At 41.2% G+C, this 19,047-nt stretch overlaps 1 protein-coding gene across 1 annotated transcript in view; it reads right to left on the reverse strand.

Annotated features, from left to right (window-relative positions):
• Nucleotides 1–4,537: 4,537 nt before the first annotated feature.
• Nucleotides 4,538–19,047, reverse strand: part of gask1b (golgi associated kinase 1B) — a 47,784-nt gene continuing 33,274 nt past the window's right edge. Inside the window, exons 3-4 of the mRNA XM_069926224.1 lie at nt 14,060–14,286; nt 4,538–5,262 (exon numbers count right to left, since the gene is read on the reverse strand). Of these exons, the coding sequence (XP_069782325.1) occupies nt 5,055–5,262; nt 14,060–14,286 (435 nt within the window). The 3' untranslated portion in view covers nt 4,538–5,054. The remainder of the gene's footprint in view (nt 5,263–14,059; nt 14,287–19,047) is intronic.

The following is a 19,047-nucleotide window of genomic DNA, read 5'->3' on the forward strand; positions in this document are numbered from 1 at the left end:
ACTATCTGGTACACAAGTGTTAACACTCAGTACAAGAAAAAATCTCAAGAAGGCTGTTAACTCGGCCTATGACATTGCAGGCCCCGGACTTCATTCTACTGAGGACATCTACATGAGACAGTATCTTAAAAAAGCAGCCTCTATCCTCAAAGATCCCCACCACCCAGGTCATGCCCTCTTCACTTTTCTACCATTGGGAAAAAGGTACAGGGAGCCTAAAGATGAGCGCTTAGTTGCACAAGGTCAACTTCTTCCGCACTGCCATCAGATTCCTGAATATTCAATAATTTTATGAACTAAAGACACTGCCTTACTTTGACTTTTTGCACACAATTTTTTATTTATTATTGTCAGGTGGTTTATATGAACTTTTACAAAGCAATGAACTTGTTTAAGGCAATAAATTCTGATTCTGAGACTGTTGACATTTTCAGCAGGGATTGAGAAAAAAAATGGATGCAGTGGGTATTTCAGAAATCCATTTCCCTTTGGGTGGTCCAAAGGATGGTCATCTGGTTTCATGCTCAATTTAAGGAGGTGTGTTTGGGTGGAGTACTGACCTCTCCAAGAAGTTCAGTCAATGAGACCCTATGGACTTCATTCCAGCTGAATGTGGGAATAACTGAAGTTCCAGGACTGACCCTTTAACATTACTCTCTTCTCATCTGTGCACATTGGAACTATTTTAATATTCAGCCCCTTGGAAGCTCTTTACCATGTCCACAAATAATTTTCATACCACCTCCCCTACAATAACTGCCCAGGAATGTACCATTACATGCACTGATAATATAGCACTATGGGCACGACGTGGCCTAATCCCCAAAAAGAAATTGGCAAAAGCAGGACAAGGGTGTCGGGTTCTCTTTTGCATTTACTAACACCACTTAGCCCCACAATTTCCATCTACATGTTAATCTCCTTTTGGAACTCATCAATTCATAAATGTCTGCTAACCTTCCCAATTCCAAGCTTATAGCTGGCTGCTACAAGGTATAGCTCTGCGGAGACTATAGCGCAGAAGAGGTTATAGCTGCATGCAGGTTAGCCCAGAAAGAACAACACAAACCCCAGATGAGTGTAGTTAACACTGAGCTTTATTGGGCTCACAGCCCTGCTTTTATTCGCAAGCTGAGGGGCGTGGTCAAAGCCCCCTCAAGTGCTGATTGGTGCATTTGCAATCCGCTTTCCTTGATAGGGCAGTTAGGCTCCTTTAGTTGTGGCCAATTGGAGGGCAGTGCTGTGGGCCTCGTGCAGCCTGCTGGATCATCACATTTGTCCTTCATTTTGTGAGGCATCCCGACGGGGCTGCAAGGGGCTGCCACAAATTTGTGTTTAATTGGCATGCAGGGCTCATTCAAAAGCCTACCAAAGTCCATGTAAAACATATCTCCCTCTTGCCTTCATCAAATTTCTCAGTTACCTCTTCAAAAGACTCAATCAGATTTGAAGCAGGATTTCACTAAGCAAGGTCATATTGACTCCTCCGAGTGAATATAAATCCTGCCTCTAAGAATTTTTTTCCAATAATTTCCCTGCTATTGATAACAGTTTTATTTAAATTTCCTAGGATACCATCTCAATGACTTATTTTTCACTTTAAGCCTGGTCTAAGATACTTCTTCCATGGGGAAACCTACCCTATTTATGCCTCACATAATTTTGTATAACTCATTAAGTCCTACTTCATAGAAACCATAGAAAATTATAGTACAGAAAACAGGCCATTTGGCCCTTCTAGTCTGTGCTGAAACATTATTACTCTAGTCCCACTGACCTCATCCATTCCATAAACCTTTCATCCATGTATCTATCCCATTTATATTTAAAACTTAAAAGTAAGCCTGCATTTACCACATCAGATGGCAGCTCATTCATACTTCTACCACTTTCTGAGTGATCTTCCCCCTAAGCCCTTCCTCTTTCACCTTAAAACCATGTCCTCTCATACTTATCTCTCCTAATCTAAGTGGAAAGAGCCTACTCACATTTACTCTGACTATTCCCCTCATAATTTTGTAAACCTCTATCAAATTTCCCCTCATTCTTCTAAACTCTAAGGAATAAAATCCCAACCTATTTAATCTTGCCCTGTAACTCAACTCCTGAAGACTCAGAAACATCCTAGTAAATCTTCTCTGCTCTCTTTTGATCTTACTGATATCCTTCCTGTAGCTTGGTGACCAGAAATACACACAATATTCAAAATTTGGCCTCACTAATGTCTTGTACAACCTCACCAAAACATTACAACTCTTATATTCAATACTTTGATTTACGAAGGCTAAGATGCCAAAAGTTTTCTTTATAACTCTGTCTACATCTGATGCCACTTTCAGAGAATTATGTATCTGTATTCACAGATCCCTTTGTCCTCCACACTTCTCAGTGCCCTTCCATTTGATGTATGTCCTCCATTGATTAGTCCTTCCAAAATGCAACACCTCACACTTGTTTGCATTAAATTCCATCTGCCATTTTCTGTCCCATTTTTCCAGTTGGTCCAAATCTCTCTGCAAGCAGATCCCTCTGCTGTCCACACCTTCTATCTTAGTGTTATCAGCAAACTTGCTGATCCAATTTCATCCCAATCATTGATATAGACAACAAACCACAATGGTCGCAACACCGATTCCTGAGGCACACCACTCATTACAGGGCTCCAGTCTGAGAAACAATCATCTCCCATTCATCCAATTTCAAATCCAGTTTACAACCCCTCTGTGGATACCTAGTATCTGAACCTTCCATGTGGGACCTTGTCAAAGACTTACCTAAAGTCCACAGCCTTTTTTTCATTTACCTTCTTGGTAACCTCTTCATAAAACTCAATAAGATTCGTTAAACACGACCAACCATGCACAAAGCCATGCTGACTATCCCTAATCAGCCCTTGGCTGTCCAAATACTTGTATATCATATCTCTCAGAACACCTTCCAATAATTTACCCACATCAGCCTCACCGGCCTGTAATTTCCTGGTTTATTTTTAGAGCCCTTTTTAAACAATGGAACAATAACATGAGCTACCTTCCAATCCTCCAGCATCTCACATTCATATCCAGACTCTCCCCATAACATCCCAGGCACACCAAAATAAATATCATCTCCACCCTCTCCAGTGTAATCATACTCTTTGTGTGGCAACAAGTATGGTTTGACCATTGCTCTTTCCACCCATTGATCTAATCAAATTGCTCATTCTATTAAATTGTTAGGGTCTGCATTTCACCCTTCACTGCCAAGGTTGTTCACTGAGGATATGTCACCATGCTGATATCTTTGCATTAAGTACTTGACCATTATACTGTTCTGAGTGGAAGATCTGATATTCTGCTTAGAGGGTCAAAGAAGGCTCAGACTCAATCAGTTCTCTGACCAGGGCCCTGTGACTCTCTGAGCCACAAGGTTCAGTGTTTGGAATGACAAAGGCCAGGCTAGTATAATTGTGAAGATATCTTATGTTATGCTTGTATCAGGAACATAGCAGGAGCCACTTTCTAACCAAATATGCTGAATCATGTTTTTCCATCCACAGGTGAATCAAACTCAGCATCAAGCAACCTTGAGAAGTATGAGAAACAGCATGGCGGTAATTCTCAACTAGGGTCTTCAGCTGCAGCGTCCACAGTGCTCCTCCTGATCTCTACACTCTTCCCCTCGTTTGGTCACTGGTCACACATTTTTAACCTTGGTACTGTTCTGGGAATTCCTACAGTCTGCTGTCAACCCTACAGTTATGTTAGCTGTGTGTAGAAACATGATTGTGAATGAGGGACAGGCAGAGCCATCTTTAATGACTGGATGTAACCCATGCATTGTTCGTTGTGCACCTTGATTATATCTATATTTATCTGTATGTTTTATATGTATAAATATATATATCTATATAGATATAGATATGGCATTATACTTGGAAGTATTCACAAGTTTTATGCTAAAACTGTAATTATTATTGAGAAAAAAAATGGAGGCTTTCATGAAATCCAGAAAGCATTTGTGGGTGATTGGCAGTTAAAGAAAGAAAAATTCAAGACCCACTGCTCAAAGATTTTACTTACAAAGGATTTGCTGTGCCTTTTTAGATTTGCAAAATAAAAGAGTTTAGATCATTAATTCAGAGACTTGAGGTCAGATCCCATGATGGCAAGTGCGGGGTTTAAATTCAGGGAATGAAATACAATTCGGTGATTTTAAGGAAATTTTTTAATCAGTAATGGAAACAGCTGGTGCACTAATGTCCTTTATAGGAGGAATTCTGCCATCTGGACAGACCTAACAAAATGTGCTGACTCTTAAATGCTTTTCAGGAATGAATAATATATGTTGGCATTTTCAGCATTTCCACAACCTACCACCAAATTGGAAAAAGTTGTTTTTGCTTCTTTATTTGCATGCTGAGACTACTGGGTCAGGTCTCCAGTCAGACTAGCCCACTGTGCACCAACAATGAGGAACACCTTGTCATTCCAGGGGGTCTTTTAATGGATCACAATCTCAGAATAGGCTGAGGGTTAAATAAATGAATGTGACAATATGCAAGAACCCAAATGATTTTAATAAAGACTGGTCTAACATGTGAGTAACTTCATTTTATATTACAGAAAATAACTTTGAAAATACCTACATAGAAACATTCACCTGTTACATTAAAGTACAGTAGTCAGCTTCCTGGTAAATTAAAAGTTATAAATATTTAAAAGTGTCTTTGCTTAATATAAAAGTTCACATCTTCTTAGACAAGTAAATATGCATTCTTATAAACTAATCATACTTTGATAAATCAGTTTAATGATGAAATAGTTTGCACAAAATGTGCTCCTTTGGATTACTGTTCTTTAAGTGTTTTTGTTGACAAGTATATTTTTTAATGGATATCATTCCTGCTTTTTAATTGTTCATCTGACCTTTTAATAACTAAAAGAACATACATAATAGTGTTTAATGTGAAGGAATCCATACAGAAAATTCCTGTCAGGAATAAAGCATTGAGGAATTAACCTCTTTTGTCAATATTTGATACTTCACAGGACATTAATCAGTAGTGCAAACAATTATTCATTCATTGGTAGCACTGTGAATCCATGTGCATTAATATAAGTAAGAAGAATCATTGCCCTCCTTTCAATCACATCAATCAGATTCTCGATTCCTTGACGACCACCTTGGCTCTCCCAATAAAGCTTGTCAAGGAATAAAGACTGAAGAAGCCTCTCTCGAAGGAGTCCATTCTTCAGGATAGATATAGCAGATTCAGGAAATCTGTAGAAATAAAAAAAAATGCTCCCATCACAAACCTTCTTCCAAAACAGATATTATATGGAAGTAAATCATATATGTTGAATTACAGGTTGAGCATTTAAATTTCCTTTATCTTGTAACCAGGCTGCATAACAGCTTTCCATGGGAGTTTATCATGTCAAGGCATGGCATCCTCAGAATCTTCCATACTGTTCTCCCAGATTTCTGCTGCTTGCACTCAAACCATGTCTGTCTTACTAATCACTGTTGCAAATCTATACTAAATACACAGCCTCCAGTGACATGAGTTTAAAATTCTTGGCTGCGAGATTTAGCTTTGATCAACATTGACCCCTTGATTCATTGATCCATTGAATGACCGATATTTGACTCAAAATTGTTCTTTTATTTAAATTCAATTTAAATTTAAATTTTAAATTTAGACATAGAGCACGGGAACAGGCCATTTCAGCCCACAAGTTTGTGCAGCCCAATTTTGACCCAAATAACCTACACCCTCGGTATGTTTTGAATGGTGGGAGGAAACCAGAGCCCTTGGGGACAACCCACGAAGAAACATGGAGAACGTACAAACTCCTTACAGACAGCATGGGATTCAAACCCAAGTCCCGATCGCTGGTGCTGTAAAGGCTTTGTGCTCCGCCAACTGTGCCACCCCTTCTTGTAATTTAAGATGTTCTTTTGCTCGGATTTGTTGCGTAAAAATAAAATGCATTACTGTGTAGTAATTTTAGAATGTAATTCTTTAAGGATTTTTTTTGCAATAGAAAACTTACCATGTTATATTTCAGAATTCTTGTTAGACTACATATATATGACATTTCATACAACCCTGAGATTCCTTTTTCCTGTGGCTATGGCAGAATTACCACTAATTAGTAGTGCAAAAAGTAAACTGTACACAGCGTAAACATGTAAACAATCAATAGAACTGTTAACAGGTAATAGATGTAAACAACTGACTGTGCATTCATTACAGGGAGAGCAAAGAAAACTCAATAAAGTGCACAAGTAAGTCCTTAAATGAGTTTCTGATTAATTTTGTCACTGAGAATTCTGATGATAGAGGGTAGATGCTGTTCTTGAATCTGGTGGTGAACCTGGTATATGTAAGTGTGCTAACTTTATGCAGTTTTGTTATGCCTGAAAATCACTGAGCAAAAAAAAAAGCATTTTCAGTGAATATCTTCATTTTACATACTGAAAATAAGTTTAAATAAATATCTCAACTGTCTTGTTGAAGAGAATATATAAAAACAAGTATTCATTCATTGGAATACAGTAGTAAGTTTCTTAGTAAATTGAGGGGTAAATCCAGTATATTTAAACTTTTTGATGTGATTCTATTGATGTTCTTATTTATTTGAGTATTTACAGCCTTCTCATGGTCCCGGAAATGGGGAAAGCCAATGACAACTGGCAATGGAGGTGTAGCTGACCGCTACAAAGAAACACACCCACACAGTGTGGCAGGTTAAGCTCACTCTTTTATTAGGGCTGGAAAGGCTGTTTTATACTGTTCACGTTCCCGCCATTTTCATATGGATAACAATAGTGGGCGGGAACATCCATGCATAGGAATGCCCTTCTTCCCCAGTCTGCTTCTGCTGAGTTCGCTGGGCTGCTTGACCAATGCCATTTTAGGGCTGTTGGTCTAATGGTGCCCCAGCTTCTACCCCCACCGGTTTGTGGTCCTGGGAGTCGCTTTAGCGATCTCTGACCGCTTTTGCTGCTGCGTAATGTGCCGGCCTGATCTCAACAATTGTGGGCCACCACAGTAGCATATTTGGTCCAGGGTTCTCGGCAGTTCTATGGATAGGGTTGGAATCCACCAACAACATTCAGGGAGAATGTGTGTGGTTGGGGGTAATTGGAGAGAATTTGGAGGGAGCTTAGGAGAGAGGGATGTTTGAGGAGAAATCGGAGACTCAGTGAGAGAAAGGATGGAGAAAATGAGGTAGATAAGGTATTACATGTGCTGGAAGGAGAGGGAAGTGATATGTTGGAGACTGGAAGAGGGTCAGGAAGTCTGGAAGGATTAGTGATTGTTGAGGAGAGTGTGTGATTACTAAGGATGTTGACAGGAATCCTTGGTTAATCCTCTCGAATCATCAGTAGTAATGAAAATGCACTGCATTCATCCAATGGATGTCTCCTTTTTTTAGCTGCAGGGCATCCCAAAGCCCAAAGGTAAAGTCTTTGGGATTTAGTGCTCTAGACAATGCCCAGTTCTGTTAAAAATGAACATGAGTTTTGGTTTATGTGCAAAATACGTTTCAGTTTAGCGCATGCAATAGGGGAAAAAGCAAGCCACATGAGCTTTTACTTTCTTTCAATAAAATCATGGCCAATCCTACACCTCAGGAATGCTTTGCTGCATAATCTCCATATTCCTCTGACTCCGAAATATCCTATGGGACAATTCAAAGAAGGGAGACTGGCCAAATTGTATCCCTTCAGCCACAGATTGTTACAATGTTGTCTGTGGCAGCTTTATGTGCATTTCCAACATTATAATGATGACTACACTTCAAAACTAACAAGATTACACTTTGCAAAGTGCCACATAAACGCCTTCTTTCCTTTGCATTGAAAATGAAAATTAATTTATTGCAAGCTTCCTTCAATTCTGAAGTAAGGCGCCAGTAAGGCACTGTTACAGCGCCAGAGACCGGTGTTCGAATTCGGTGCTGTCTGTAAGAAGTTTGTACATTCCCTTGTTAGCTTGGGTTTCCTTTAGATGCACCGGTTTCCTCCCACCATTCAAAATGTACCAGAGATGTAAGTCAACTGAGTGTAATTGGGTGGCACAGGGCTTGTACGCCGAAAGGGCCTCTTACCATGCTCTATTTCTAAATTTAAATGTATGTGCGAAATTGATATATTTCATCTGAATAATAAATATTGATGAATACAATCTCCATGACTGTGCAGGAGTTTGTGATCTGTAAACACACTGAGTTTCAGATCTGGCAATGGTCAAACTCTGCTGTGTGACCCTGGCAATCATGAGTCTACAGCTGAATTCTCCTTTTTTTAAATTTGACCATCCAAAGGGATTTCATATTCTAATTACACAAAGATCTATCCAAAGTGTTCTGGAAGCTTTATATATATCGTAACCATCTGGACTACTTGAATGATCGTTAATCATTGCTGCTCACCAGACATTCTGCAGAGTTAACAGTGCTCAATAGGATATTTTATTTTGAACGAGGACTGAGAAACATTCCACTTTGCATTATTTCTTCCCCAAGAGAAACATAATTTGGCATAGATACAGTATATCCCTTTTGCCCATATGCAGTATTAATGGCTTAAGCATCATATTGAAATATTGAATTTGGATCAAGAACCTCCCTCTGTGCCTTTAATTATTTTCTTCTCCAGTGTTAACATCGTCCACAATCCAACAGTGTTTTTCATCTTCCTGCTTTCATCTCATGAACAATTTATACTGAGAGGCTGCCCCATTGTCAGTACATCTGTCACTGAGATTACTACTCTTCCCTCATGCAGGAGGAATAATTAATTCTGCCATTTTGATGGTCCCACCCTCATTTCTTTTCAGAAATGGAACAGGAAGAAAATAAGCGTGGTTTCAGTTGCCAAGAGGGGAAGTGTAGAGAACAAAGAAAGTGCCTGGGTAGAGACCTAGTTTGTCCAAATGATACAACTGCTTTTTTGGTTCCATCTGAAAAGGAAGGACAGGTTGAAAGAAAAACACATTCTGGAACTGTGGGGTGCAAAACACAGCAATCAGAGACACACCTTTGGACAAAAGGGAAAATTTTGCATAATGATGATCCAATCTGCATGCGGTTTCTTGAACAGAGTGAAGAATACATCATGAGCATGAAGAGCAATGTACCAAGCTGCAATACCTGCAAGTGGGTGGCTATTTCCTTCCAAAGGACAACATAAATAGTGGGAATAGATGAGGTAAAAGCCAGAATCCACCTGTAATATCATCTCCAATATTTTTCCCTCAATAAATGTCGTCTGTATAGACGACACTTTCTTTATTCTAATACATCATCATTTCAAAGTATAATCTTCCAAAATGTGAGCTGCAATATCCCAAATTTCAATCTCTTTAATCCAACAAACCAAACTCTATGGCTGTTACTTTATGTTGTTTTAATTCGGATAAACGTTTTGTATAGCTTCGCATTAAGACTTTCATAATGATGAATAACAAAGTACTTACTGTATGATAGAGATACAGAAGATATATAGAGATATAAAAAGCTTTTAAAGAGATACACAATCTTAAAGAGATACAAAAATTCAAAGAAAGATTTCTCATGCTCACACTTCCTTCACATCTTGTAGAATAAAAGAGCAACCTATGGGTGGATATTACATCATAGTTACTATGGTAACACTACAAACAATAGTTCTCTTTAAGAGACAGGTACAATGTTAACTAAGAAACAAAAACACAAAGTTTTAACCTTTACAGTCTGATTTGCTGAATATTTCCAGCATTTTATATTATTTCTGATTTCAAGCATTTTGTCATCTGGATAACATTTGTTTCCACTCTATCACAGGAATTCCCTCCCCTTCTGTACAACTTAAAATCCACTTAATTCTCACTTTTCAGTTTTGATGAAGACTTATTGACCTGAAATGTCAATTGTGTTGCTCTCTCTCCACAGATGCTTTCTGACTGCTGAAAGCTTCAACGGCTGCTTCCGTGTCTGCAAGTCAAAGGTGGTCCTAAGGATCCCCCTCTGAAAACTTCATCCTCACATTTTTAATATATCTTTCAGATTACCACCATCTGCAGTTGCTATATCCAGCTATTCAATCACTTTCCTTTGTGGCAGGCACACTGAATCTTGGAGCATAGCTGGCAACTCAAGAAGCTATTTCTGTTCTGATATGGACAGAGAGCCCATTTTAGAAATACTTAACAACTTCAGCATGACATTTTGTGTACATGTGCATGTTTGTATTTAAGTTAATGCTATGCCACACTTATATCAATGTTCAGAGCTTCTATCTTTGAATAATGATATACTGATGACTGATGTAATGCTCTTTAATTTAATTTTATAAATTCTTGAGATCAATACCGTGCTTGGAATTTATAAACAATATTGCAAGTCCAATCTCAATGAAGAGGTAGATCATCCCAGTAAGGGTCTTGAGAAAGGCATCAACATTTATTAGGAAATATTGAAAGTACAAGACCTAAATTAAAATTATCAATATACCAATTGGAATTTATTAAACTAGCACTGGTGGTGACGAAGAAATGTATTGCAGTTACTTGGAAATCTGATGCATCCTTAGCTATGTCAAGATGGCATTCAGAAATTCAAAGTTGTATCCCTTTCGAAAAAAACAAATCGCATATTAGCTTGAGAAAGAAATACACTATGTTTTTGAAAATTTGGTGCCCGTTTGCCCAAATATTAGGATTTAATTTGTAATAATGTCCTCTCTATTCCTCTAGACTTGCGAGATTCTCCTCTGAATTGTAATGAAGAATCCTTATATGTTTGCCTTAGACAGCATCTCTCCATGCAATCCTAAAAAATTCATTTTTTAATGTTTATATAGCTATATCTTTCATGTTAATTGTTTTTGAAGGGTTTGGGAGGGAGGTTTTGGGTAGAGGTGAATACCATCATGTATCTAACTTTAATTTGTTTTTTTCTGTAAGTTATATAATCATATTAACTTTGATTACTACATATTTGGAAAATTTTTAAATAAAATATTCTAAAAAAAGAGAAAGGCAGGGACAGACATTGCAATTCCATCCCTGGCAGCTATACATGCAGCATAACCAATAAATTTACAAGTAAATGGACCCTCCACATTTACATGAAGGAGAAACACAATATTGATAATTTCTGCAATGAAGCTGATTCTTCCAGCAGTCCGTGCTGATCTACACCTGAAGTCTGATTGTATTTTCCATAATTTGAACCCATATGTCTGAAGTACCTGATTTAGCAAAATGTTCAATGTTGGCTTTGAATAAACTGTACTTGCTGTGCAAAATCAAAGTTGAAACAAAGTATGAGGGCAAAATTTTGAGACTGGTTTGCAATTCATCCATAAGATAGTGCAGGGTAAATGAGGGAAATGATATATATTGCATTGGTAAGTACAAAAAACAAAGACTTTTTTTAAATACATAGAGCTGCAGGTGCTCACAATCTAGCATAGAACCTGAAAATATTGGAAATTAGCACGTCATGGAGCATGTGTGGAGAGAGAATCAAAGGCCAAGGGCTTCTCATCAGAATTAGGAAATGTTAGGAATGAAACATGTTTTAAATTGCAGTAGTGGGGTTTGAGGTGGAGCCAAATGACACAAAAGGAGCTGGTGCTAATTGAGGGAGGGCAGTGAAGGTCTGTAAATCACAGCCAATCTGAAGAAAATTTTGATTAGATGTGGTGAGAGAGGAGAAAGGAGAAAGAGAGAGATAGAAAATAATCCTTGAACTGTAAGGGAGAGGAACTCACAGTTATAGGAAAACTGAAATAAAAAAGGATGTTGGAAATATTTGAAAAGAACAGGCAGCATCTGAGGAGAGAGAAAAACTGAGTTAATGTGACAACAATAACTGACCAGTTCTATCACTGACTCGAAAGGCTAGTTACCTGAAGCTGCTGGATTAAATGAACAGTCTTGAGGATTGTTAAATGTGAGGAAGATGAGATGCTGTCTTTTAAGCTTTGTGTGGACATTGGGGGAATAGTGTAAGAGGAAAAAAGCATAGAGGTCAGAGTGAGGTGGCATGTAGCAACAAGGGTTAAAGCAAGAAAGAAAAGTTATTCATACTATGGAAGTTACAGCTAACTGAAATTTAAATCACCAAAAGCAACTCAGTGAGAAGAATGTACAAGCAGGGATCCCAGGCAAACTTGCTTATAAAAGCCAAGGTAATCATTAACCCCTTTCACACTTGCATCCCACTAAATTGGCTGTTCAGTGTCCTGGGATAGGAATGGGGGTTTCACTTTTCACACTTGACTTCTAACTGGGACACTGAACACTTTCGCACTTGCAAGGAGCCATCCCCGGGGTTAGAACTGTTCTACCTTCCACTGGTGACGTCATGACACATTGAGCAATAGTAGACCTGCCCTCGATCCTGATCAATGTATTATGATCTTATATTTGAACAAAATTAATCATGCCTAATTATAACATAATTAAGCTTTATGTACAGCACAGTATGAGGCCTTCAGCCCATGTTGTTGTTATACCAACCTATATAAACCTTTATAAGGGACCATGGGAAAGTGTTAGTAATAAATAGCAATGGTGGACAATTTTTAAACAGTGTGGGAAAGTTGGTAACGCTATCACGTACAATTTATAAATACAGTGGGAAAAAGCAATAGCGGACCTACTCTCCCAGAATTCCATGCGGCATAGAAAGGTCAGTATGCAGAGCGCATGCACGGAACATTCATGGAGGGGTTTCTCTGCTGCATGGCATTCTGGAAATTCAAGTCCGCCATTGCTTTTTCCCACAGTCATTATAAATTGTGAGCTATACTGCTACCAACTTTCCCATGATTTAAAAAAATTGTCTGCTATTGCTAGTTATTGTCAATTATTGCTATTCCTCTCTCTCTCTCTCTCTCTCTCTCTCTCTCTCTCTCTCCTGCTGCGACTTTCCCACAGCAAAGTTTATACCTTCATTTTAATCTTTTCTTCCTTCATGCTCCTGCACTCATGCAAAAACTTGGGTCATTTCAATCCCACATTTCAATTGCCAGTTTCACACTTGCCTGATTGCAACGCTGGGGATTGTACTAGGGGTCGAGGCCGTCAATCCCCGGCATGAGACGACATCATCTGACACAGGCGTTGAGCTGATTTTGCTTTCACACTATAGGCACTTTAAAGGCTGATTGGCCATTAATTCCTGGGATTACTTGCAAGTGTGAAAGTGACTATAAACATGTTCTTGAGAGGTTAATACCCACAGTTACAGATGTTGGGAGCTAAAAGGTTTTGCCAGTAGCCTGAATACACCTGGGATTGTCTGATTGCAGAAGCTAAGCAGGCCCAAGATGGCTCAGTACCTGGAGGAGAGACCACTGAGGAACACCAGGTGCTGTAGGTTTCTGTGAGGGACACTGGACAAAGTGGTGACTCTTTGTCTGCCTTACAGCAGACAAAAGTTAAAGAATTTCATGTATGCTAATTTTAAAAATGTAGTATTATGTGACAATAATGGAACCTTTACTTTTACTGTGAACATAGAACATAAAAATAATTTACAATTATCACAATGTGTGTCATAATAAAACTAAGATGTGATCAGGACCTTGATTCGATTGCATACAAATAGAAGATTAAATAGCTTGCAATTATTTTTGATTCTTCCATGCCTTCAAATTATATTATGATAGATGACTTTTCTATATTAAATATATTTGGGAACTCATAAAGTTCCTATTGGAGCAAAGTTTGATTAAAATCTACAAGGAATTTTCTTTAGAGCAGTTCAGTGAAGGGGCCATGCAGCTCTCCTGGAGCACAGGTCAAAAAGAGTGTGACTGCAAACAAATGTTAATTGTCAGTTTCATTGTTCAGTGACCACAATACTTGTGTCCATCTCCTCACATTGTTTGTTTTTCCCCATGGATCATGATCTAAGAAAAAGAGGTAAGTGGGTCGCTCTCCACTGCATGCCTCGCCCATAATATAACCTCAATATAAATGTAACATTATCATATATAAATGTGCCTATGAGGCTTCAACATGGCACACCGTGCTATAACTTCAATTGCCCATTCTAAGTAAGATACTTACTCAGTTATTCCTTCTAAAACTTTAAAATTCAAGTTATCTTCATTTCTATCAAAATAGCCTTTATTGTCTATGAAGACCAAATGCCGTGGATCACGATCTCTGTATAATATGTGGAACAAGCTGATGTTGCCTTGATTGTCACATCTCATATTCAAGCCATTTTGAGCACAGGTATCCTCCTTTCTAGGTCGGAATCCACAGCAATTTCTGTCAAGTCGGTGGTACACCTGAAAGAGAAAGCTTCCCTGAAATTCTACTGAAAATACTGGTAATGCAGAACAGAAGAACAAACATTGCATTGTAATCCTGTATATCATTACAACACAGTAATAACTTCAATGGGTAACCAGTGTTACTCCTCCCTTAAAGTGAACTTAAGACAGGAAATGCAGTTTCCTTTCTCTATCATAAATAATATTACTGTATTTCGAAGGTAAACATGAGGATAATATTGCATGTGACAGATGAGCTAATTCTAAATTATTATTTTCTAGCCATAGTGATTGGAGAATCACTGAAGGGGCAGTAGTTTAGTGCCCCTTCAATATCTGCTAGGAACACATATTCCTAAAAAAAAACTTTTTAAATCAATGGCAATCTACATGCAAGTGATGGTACCACACTCACATGTATCTGAGGAAGATGGAGTAAGATTCCCAGAGGATCCAATGTTATTTTTACTGGCAGATATTAGAGGGATTAAACCTAAATTAAAACTGAATATGTATCAAGTAAAATTTGTTCAAATTGCCTTGGCAATAGCTAGAAAGTGTATTGGTTGTGACGGTGGGACATATTTGCAGCGGCAAACCAGCCCCACTTGTCACGCATGGTCAGTGATGCAGCCGTGGAAAAATGGCATCGTGGGTCCTTTTCTTCCGGTACTGACCGGAGGTACGGGTACGTGCTTATATCAGCATAATGTGAATTCCAGTATGTGAGGGGCAGGCTCTGGATGGCCTTAAATGCTGCGGTGCAAACTTCAAAGTAAATCAGTTGTGCTTAATGAACTCACAGCCTGTTGTCTCAGTTCTTCTGCTCTCGCGCACAGCATTCTACGCTGGTGACCCCAACGAGTCTCCACATTCTGAAGACTCAGTACAATGGACCCCGCAGCTGTAGGTGCTGTTGCATTAAAGCTGCCCAGATTCTGGATGAACAGGCCCACACTTGGATGGACCAAGTAGAGGGGCAGTTCCAGATCGAGCAAATTACCTCAAATTCAACAAAATATTTCCATGTCAACAGCTCGCTGGACCAGGAGACTGCCAGAAGAAGGTAAATAAATGGCTCTAAAGAACCTCCTCATTAACACTTTACAGGCTTTCAAGACATGAAGGAGCCACTAGGCTCCTCCATCTGGATGGCCTGGGGGACAGAACAGCGTCCACTCTCATGGATGAGATGACCAGGCCCTGCCTCATGTTCGAGCAGGCATTCCTCGAGCAAATGTCCAAAGTCATTAAGCTGCTGCTGGTCAATCAGCGACCCACATAAGGTTGCAGACTTTTCCTTTACTGCTCCAAACATGAGCCCTCAGGGACAGTCAACAGCGTAGCAAGGCCACTGCCCAAGCCAATGCACAAAGTCAGCCCAACACAAGAGATAGATTCTCCCCGCCCACAAACTGAGAAGCCTGCCCCATCAACGGTGGGGAGCAAGAGCTTGCAGGTGCCGCCAACTGTACTCATTTCAGGGAAACAACAGGGCCAGCTACCGTTAGTGGCCATGGCGACTGGCCAGCCGAACAGCCTACTCCACATCTGGGACAGGATCTTGGGCTGCGGAGATAAGCATCATTTCCCCTAAGTCCCTCGAGAAGGCATGAGACCTTATGGCCCCACCCTGCGCCCAGCCAACATCATCGCCATTAAAACTTTTGGCAAGAGGCGCATCCCTGTACGTTTCGGCAAGACCACTTTCAGTTGGTCATTCACACTGGCATCCATGTATAAGCCTCTTCTGGAAGCAGACTTCTTGCAAGCACACTACCTACTAGTAGACCTGCAGGACTGATCATTGGTCCACTCAGAGACTTTCCAGACAGTAGTCCTCAGCCAACCAGCTTGTCTCTGTGGAAAATTCGCACGGCCAATATAGCCGCCTCCTTGCTAGCTATCCCTCCATTCTGTGACCCCAGTTACCTGCCGCCATGCCGAAGCACATTGTCCAACACTACATCACAACTTTAGGCCCACCTGTACACTCCTGATCCTGATGCCTCCAGGCTCCCGACAAGCTCAACCTCGCCAAGGAAGAGTTTAAGTTCATAGAGGAACGTGATATTGTCTGCCAGTCCAATGGCAGCTGGAGTCTTTTCAGAGACTACATGCACCTCAACAATGATGCCAGACCACTACCCGATCTCTCAAATACAGGACTTTGCAGCAAACCTCCATGGCGCACGCTTCTTCTCTAAGGTCAACCTGATCCAGAGATACCACCAGATCCACATTCACCCAGACAATGTTTAGAAGCCCACTATCATCACCCCCTTTGGCCTCTTTGAGTTTCTCCGCATACCATTCCACCTAAAAACCACAGCCCAGACCTTCCAGCGCCTCCTGGATGCAGTCAGCAGAGACTACCTGGACCATATCTTGGTTGTGAGCAAGACAATTGAAGAGCACATCTCACACATCCACCATCTTTTTGACCGGCTAGCCAAATACAGCCTCACTGTCAACCCAGCAAAGTGCCAGTTCAGACTCGATGAAATTGAATTCTTGGGCCACAGGATCATCAAGAACGGTGCCACTCCTTTACCCAACAAGGTGAAGGCTATCTGACAGTTTGCCAGGCCAACAACCCTGAAAGGACTACAAGAACTCGTGGGCATGGTGAACTTTTACAACAGATTAATTCCCGCAACTGTCAGCATCATGCGCCCACTCTTCAGGTAAATGTCGACTCCAAGAAAGACCTTGAGTGGGCTGTCAAGGCACAGGCCACTTTCCAGAAAAACCAAAGAGGCCCTGACTGCCACAATGATGCTTGTCCACCCACGCATGGATATGCCCACAGCCCTCACTGTTGATGCATCCAACACAGCAGTGGGCAGTGTCCTGGAACAGTTTGTGGACAACACTTGGAGGCCCCTCATCTTTTTCAGCCATCACCTATGAGTGCCTGAACTGAAGTACAGCGCATTTGACAGAAAGCTGCTCTCCCTCTACCTCGCAGTCTACCTTTTCCACTTCTTCCTGGAGGGGCAGTCTTTCACGGTCTACACAGACCGTGAAACTACTGACGTTTGCATTCTCCAAGACCTCCAACCCATTGTCCGCACACCAGCAGCAGCAACTATCTTGCATCTCAGAGTTCATCACCTCAATCCGACCCCTCTTGGGCAAAGAGAACATTGTCACTGACCCACTCTTCAGGTCGGCTGTTCACACCCTGTCGCATGGCATCAGCTACCAGGACCTGGCTCAAACCCAGCAGGACGATCCTGAGACCCACAGTTTCAGGACGGCAACCACGAGTCTGCAGCTCCAGGATGTCCCACCAGACACTAATGGTGTGACTTTGCTCTGTGATGTCTCCACCTACCAATCGTCCTCGCTCAATAGCAATGAATGGTTTTCGATACTCTACATGGCCTCACCCATCCCTCCCTCTGAACAACGGTGCAGATTATATCCTCCCACTTCATCTGGCATGGGCTGTGCAAGCAAGTTAGTGAGTGGGCAAAAACCTGCACATACTGCCAAACTGCGAAGGTCCAGCGGCACACCAAACCCCACCTCCAACAGTTTGACGCACCGACTCGCAGATTCCATCATGTCCACCTTGACATAGAAGTCTCCTTGCCAGTCTACCAAGGGTCGCACTATCTGCTCACAATAGTGGACAGATGTTCCTGGTAGCCGGAGGCTGTCCCCATCCGAGACATCACCACTGACACTTGCGTCAGGGCTTTCCTCTCCATCTGGGTCTCCCACTTTGGAGTCCCAGCGCACATAACTAACAACCGGGAGACCCAATTCACTTCCGCCCTTTGGAACAAACTCTCCAAACTCCTGGCCACCCAGCTACACCGCACCACTGCCTACCACATCCAGTCCAATGGACTAGTCGAGGGTTTTCATTGCCACCTTGTACTGATGGCAAGGCTGGAGAGGTCAAACTGGATGGATGAACTGCCATAGGTCCTCAGTACCTGCACAAAGTCAAATGATGACCTGAAAAACTCCTCACCAGAGATGGTCTACGGTGAACCCCTAGCAGTCCTGGGCCAATTCGCACTGGAAAGACTGAGAGACAAACTGGGATCACTCACACCACTATTGCCATCGCGACACTGCCACCCCCCTCCACTTACCCCACAGGTTTAGATGATGTGTTCATTCACAGGGGCAGTCACAGGACACCCCTCCAGCACCTCTATGAGAGGCCCTACAAAGTACTTCAGAGAAATGCCTCTACTTTCACTCTTGACATTGGGGACAGTGAGGAACTTTTCACCCTGGATCACCTCAAACTGGCACACTTGGACTTGTCACAGCTGGTAAAAGTCCTGCCGCCAACACGCAGGGGTCAGCCACCAAAGCAGAAGACCTCATACATGACACGCAGCGAGAACTCTGGAGCCTGTTCTGGAGGGGAGGGTTGAGTGGCGGTGCACATATTTTCAGGGGTGAACTGTCCCCACTTGTCACACGCAGTCAGTGAAGCAGCCACGGCAAAAATGGCATCGTGGGACCTTCTCTTCCGGTACAGACTGGAAGTTTGAGTACGTGCTTACATCAGCATGATGTGAGTTCCAGTGCGCGAGGGGCAGGCTCCAGATGGCCTTAAAGCCTCCAGCATGAACTTCAAAGTAAATCAGCTGTGCTTAATGAGCTCATAGCCTGCTGTCTCAGTTCTTCTCACTGCCTTCTCACTGCACAACTCACTACGTGCTATGACTTTTAAGTTCGATAGTGATCTGGGAATGGATAGATGGCATGCAGAAGTTCGGAGTTGTAGTCAACTTGAGAAAATTA

This window comes from Narcine bancroftii, chromosome 3 (genome assembly GCF_036971445.1).
Source record: "Narcine bancroftii isolate sNarBan1 chromosome 3, sNarBan1.hap1, whole genome shotgun sequence".
Taxonomy (NCBI): domain Eukaryota; kingdom Metazoa; phylum Chordata; class Chondrichthyes; order Torpediniformes; family Narcinidae; genus Narcine; species Narcine bancroftii.